This window comes from Montipora foliosa, chromosome 2 (genome assembly GCF_036669935.1).
Source record: "Montipora foliosa isolate CH-2021 chromosome 2, ASM3666993v2, whole genome shotgun sequence".
NCBI lineage: Eukaryota > Metazoa > Cnidaria > Anthozoa > Scleractinia > Acroporidae > Montipora > Montipora foliosa.
The window spans coordinates 9,220,996-9,223,495 of NC_090870.1; the positions used below are offsets into that span (position 1 = coordinate 9,220,996).

At 39.8% G+C, this 2,500-nt stretch overlaps 1 protein-coding gene across 1 annotated transcript in view; it reads left to right on the forward strand.

The window, feature by feature from the left end:
* LOC137992339 (uncharacterized) overlaps window positions 1-2,500 on the forward strand; it is a 62,205-nt gene that overhangs the window by 209 nt on the left and 59,496 nt on the right. Inside the window, 1 exon segment of the mRNA XM_068837624.1 lies at window positions 111-331. Coding sequence (XP_068693725.1) covers window positions 134-331 — 198 coding nt within the window. The 5' untranslated portion in view covers window positions 111-133.

Below are 2,500 nucleotides of genomic sequence, written 5' to 3' on the forward strand. Positions count from 1 at the left end.
AATTGCTAGGTGCATTTGTGAACCTTAATTTGTTGTTTATTTACCTTATTTTAATCATGTTTATAAATTTCTGAGAATTTTCCGTGCACCCTTAAATTTGTATCCTCAAGCTTTGGGCAACAAGGCAGACGCCATGGCCCTGGTCCGCTTCTTCTTTCTTGTCGTGGCTTCAAGTCTGGACTATTGCAGAGGTGCTATTTTGGACCAGAAACAGAGGCCGCTGTTATCCTTCGCCCATCAAATCAAATGCAGATACTCTTACGAAGTGACCGTTCATACCGCCAGAGGCGCCCACTCTACAGCGAGTGATGGATACCAAGTTCACGCTGTGGTGAGTTTGCACGTTGGAATACTGGTTATACAATAACATAATACAATAACTGCCTGTCTAAGGTTTAGCTTATGGTTCCTCTTTTGGCATCTTTTCAAAATTCGAAGCCGTTAATTATTGAGCCTCCCTGCATCTCTATGCTGATGATACTAAATATACATCCGCTACCAACACTGCAACTGTAGAACTTTCATTTAACCAAGATATTCTGAAACTATCCTCCTGAATCACACCAACAGTCAAGATATGGTTTTGAGAAACTCCCTCCAGTCCATGAACCTGCTCTTCATATTGAAATCAAAAGCTTTTTGAAGATTCTTTGAGTTGACATTGACAATAAGTCGTCCTTTTAAGACCACATATTACTTGGCCACTTTACTGCAAGAGGGTCTATTCCAAAACAGCTTTGAGGAGATAAAAAAGATTAGTGCCTGCTGACATTGCACTATTGTTGTTCAGTGTTACATGTTAGCCCCTCTGGCATACTGTAGCCCACTTCGATAAGGAAAAAAGAAAGCATCGACTGACAAACTTGGTGCTGCTAATCACCATGCACTAAAGACCTTTTAAACATTGGAAATGCCATAAATTACCCTGACTCTATTTTGTATCCTGTAAGTATGCATCAGGGGCCTAGTCGCATGTCTAATTTATTTAGTATCGTATTTCGCATTACAACTTGAGGAGTGGAGGTTGTAACTTGTCAGTCAACCTTCTTTTAACAACCGGTGCTATCATAATTCCCACACACATGATCTATGGAACCAACTAGCAACGTATATGAAGCAATCACCCAATTTAAGTGAATTTCCCAAGAACTTAGAGACATGATCTTTTGAAATTGAGGGCAAGCTGCAAATGTGATTATCTTCAATCTTAAATTGATTTTCGCTATAATTACTATTGCCACTATTGAGAAATGTCACAGTTTTGGTCAGCTGCTTGTTTCTCTTATTTTCCCCTTGTTTTATTGTCACGCATTAGCCTTTGTCTCGGGTACCGAGGGCAACCTCATCCCACGCATTGACAATAATAAACTGATTGACTGATTGAAATCAAAAGAAAATAAGAATGTTCAGTTTCAGCTCCAAAATTGGACGTTCTTAGAAAAAAGCTTGTGTAATTAGAAACGACTACTGTGTTTGTGTGCGCTGTAGCAATATTAAGTACTCTGTGAATCTCTTTCAGTTTCCTAGTGCGTAGGTTTTCTTAATATGTTTTTTCATAGTTAATCGAGGGACTGGTTATGAAACCTTAGAACCTTCAAAAAGCGAGAACAATGTTGTCGCCATCGATGTTGAATGGACCTCTTTAGCTTGTACGTTTTGTTTTCCCATTTCAGACCACGTGATGTTCCCAAGGGAATTTTCTTTTTGTTTTGACATAAGTTATGCATACATATGCTCGTGCAGAAGACGACATTTGAAAGAAACTTTTCCCTGGAGTAACATCACGTAGTCTGAAATGGGAAAACAAAACGTACAAGCTAAAGAAGTCTATTGACCGTGTCCACGAAAGTTATTTTTAGACGAGCAGAAGTCTTTGTTCTAGCGGAAGTCTGTCTTCCGAGACGTCCGCATGCAGTCTTGCCTCGCTCTCAGGTTCTTAGTGAAAAGAGAAAATAACGGCGCACGTGGAAGGCTGATGAATATTTATTTTCTTTCAAACATTGGACCGAAGTTGGCCTGCATGCGGACGTCTCGGAAGACTTCCGCTCGTCTAAAAATAACTTTCGTGGACATGACATATCCCAAGGGCTGGACCGGGAGCCTCCCTCTCTGTCCCCTCATTTTCTCTTGCAGTGACCCTGCACAATCTTTTGTTTTCGCTTCCCACGGGTTTGCAAATTAGTTGCGCATAATTTACTCGAAGGATTTGATTGGCTATCTTTTCGAAAAAAGGTGTTTTGTGCAGGGTCAAGGCCAAAAATACGGACAAAAACATAAAACAAAGGAACTTGTCGAGTTTCATAACCATCTCCATGCATTAACAATGGTGTTTTTTAAAAAAGCGGATAAAATTCAAAGACAATAGCTATTGTTTGGTGCTGCAAGTATTGCCATAAAAGGAGATCTTGAAACAATAGCTTAAGCGCCAAACAAAGGCTTAATAATTCACGAGGGAAATTCAAACTCGCTTTTATTACAATATCGAAAATTTCACGAGGGA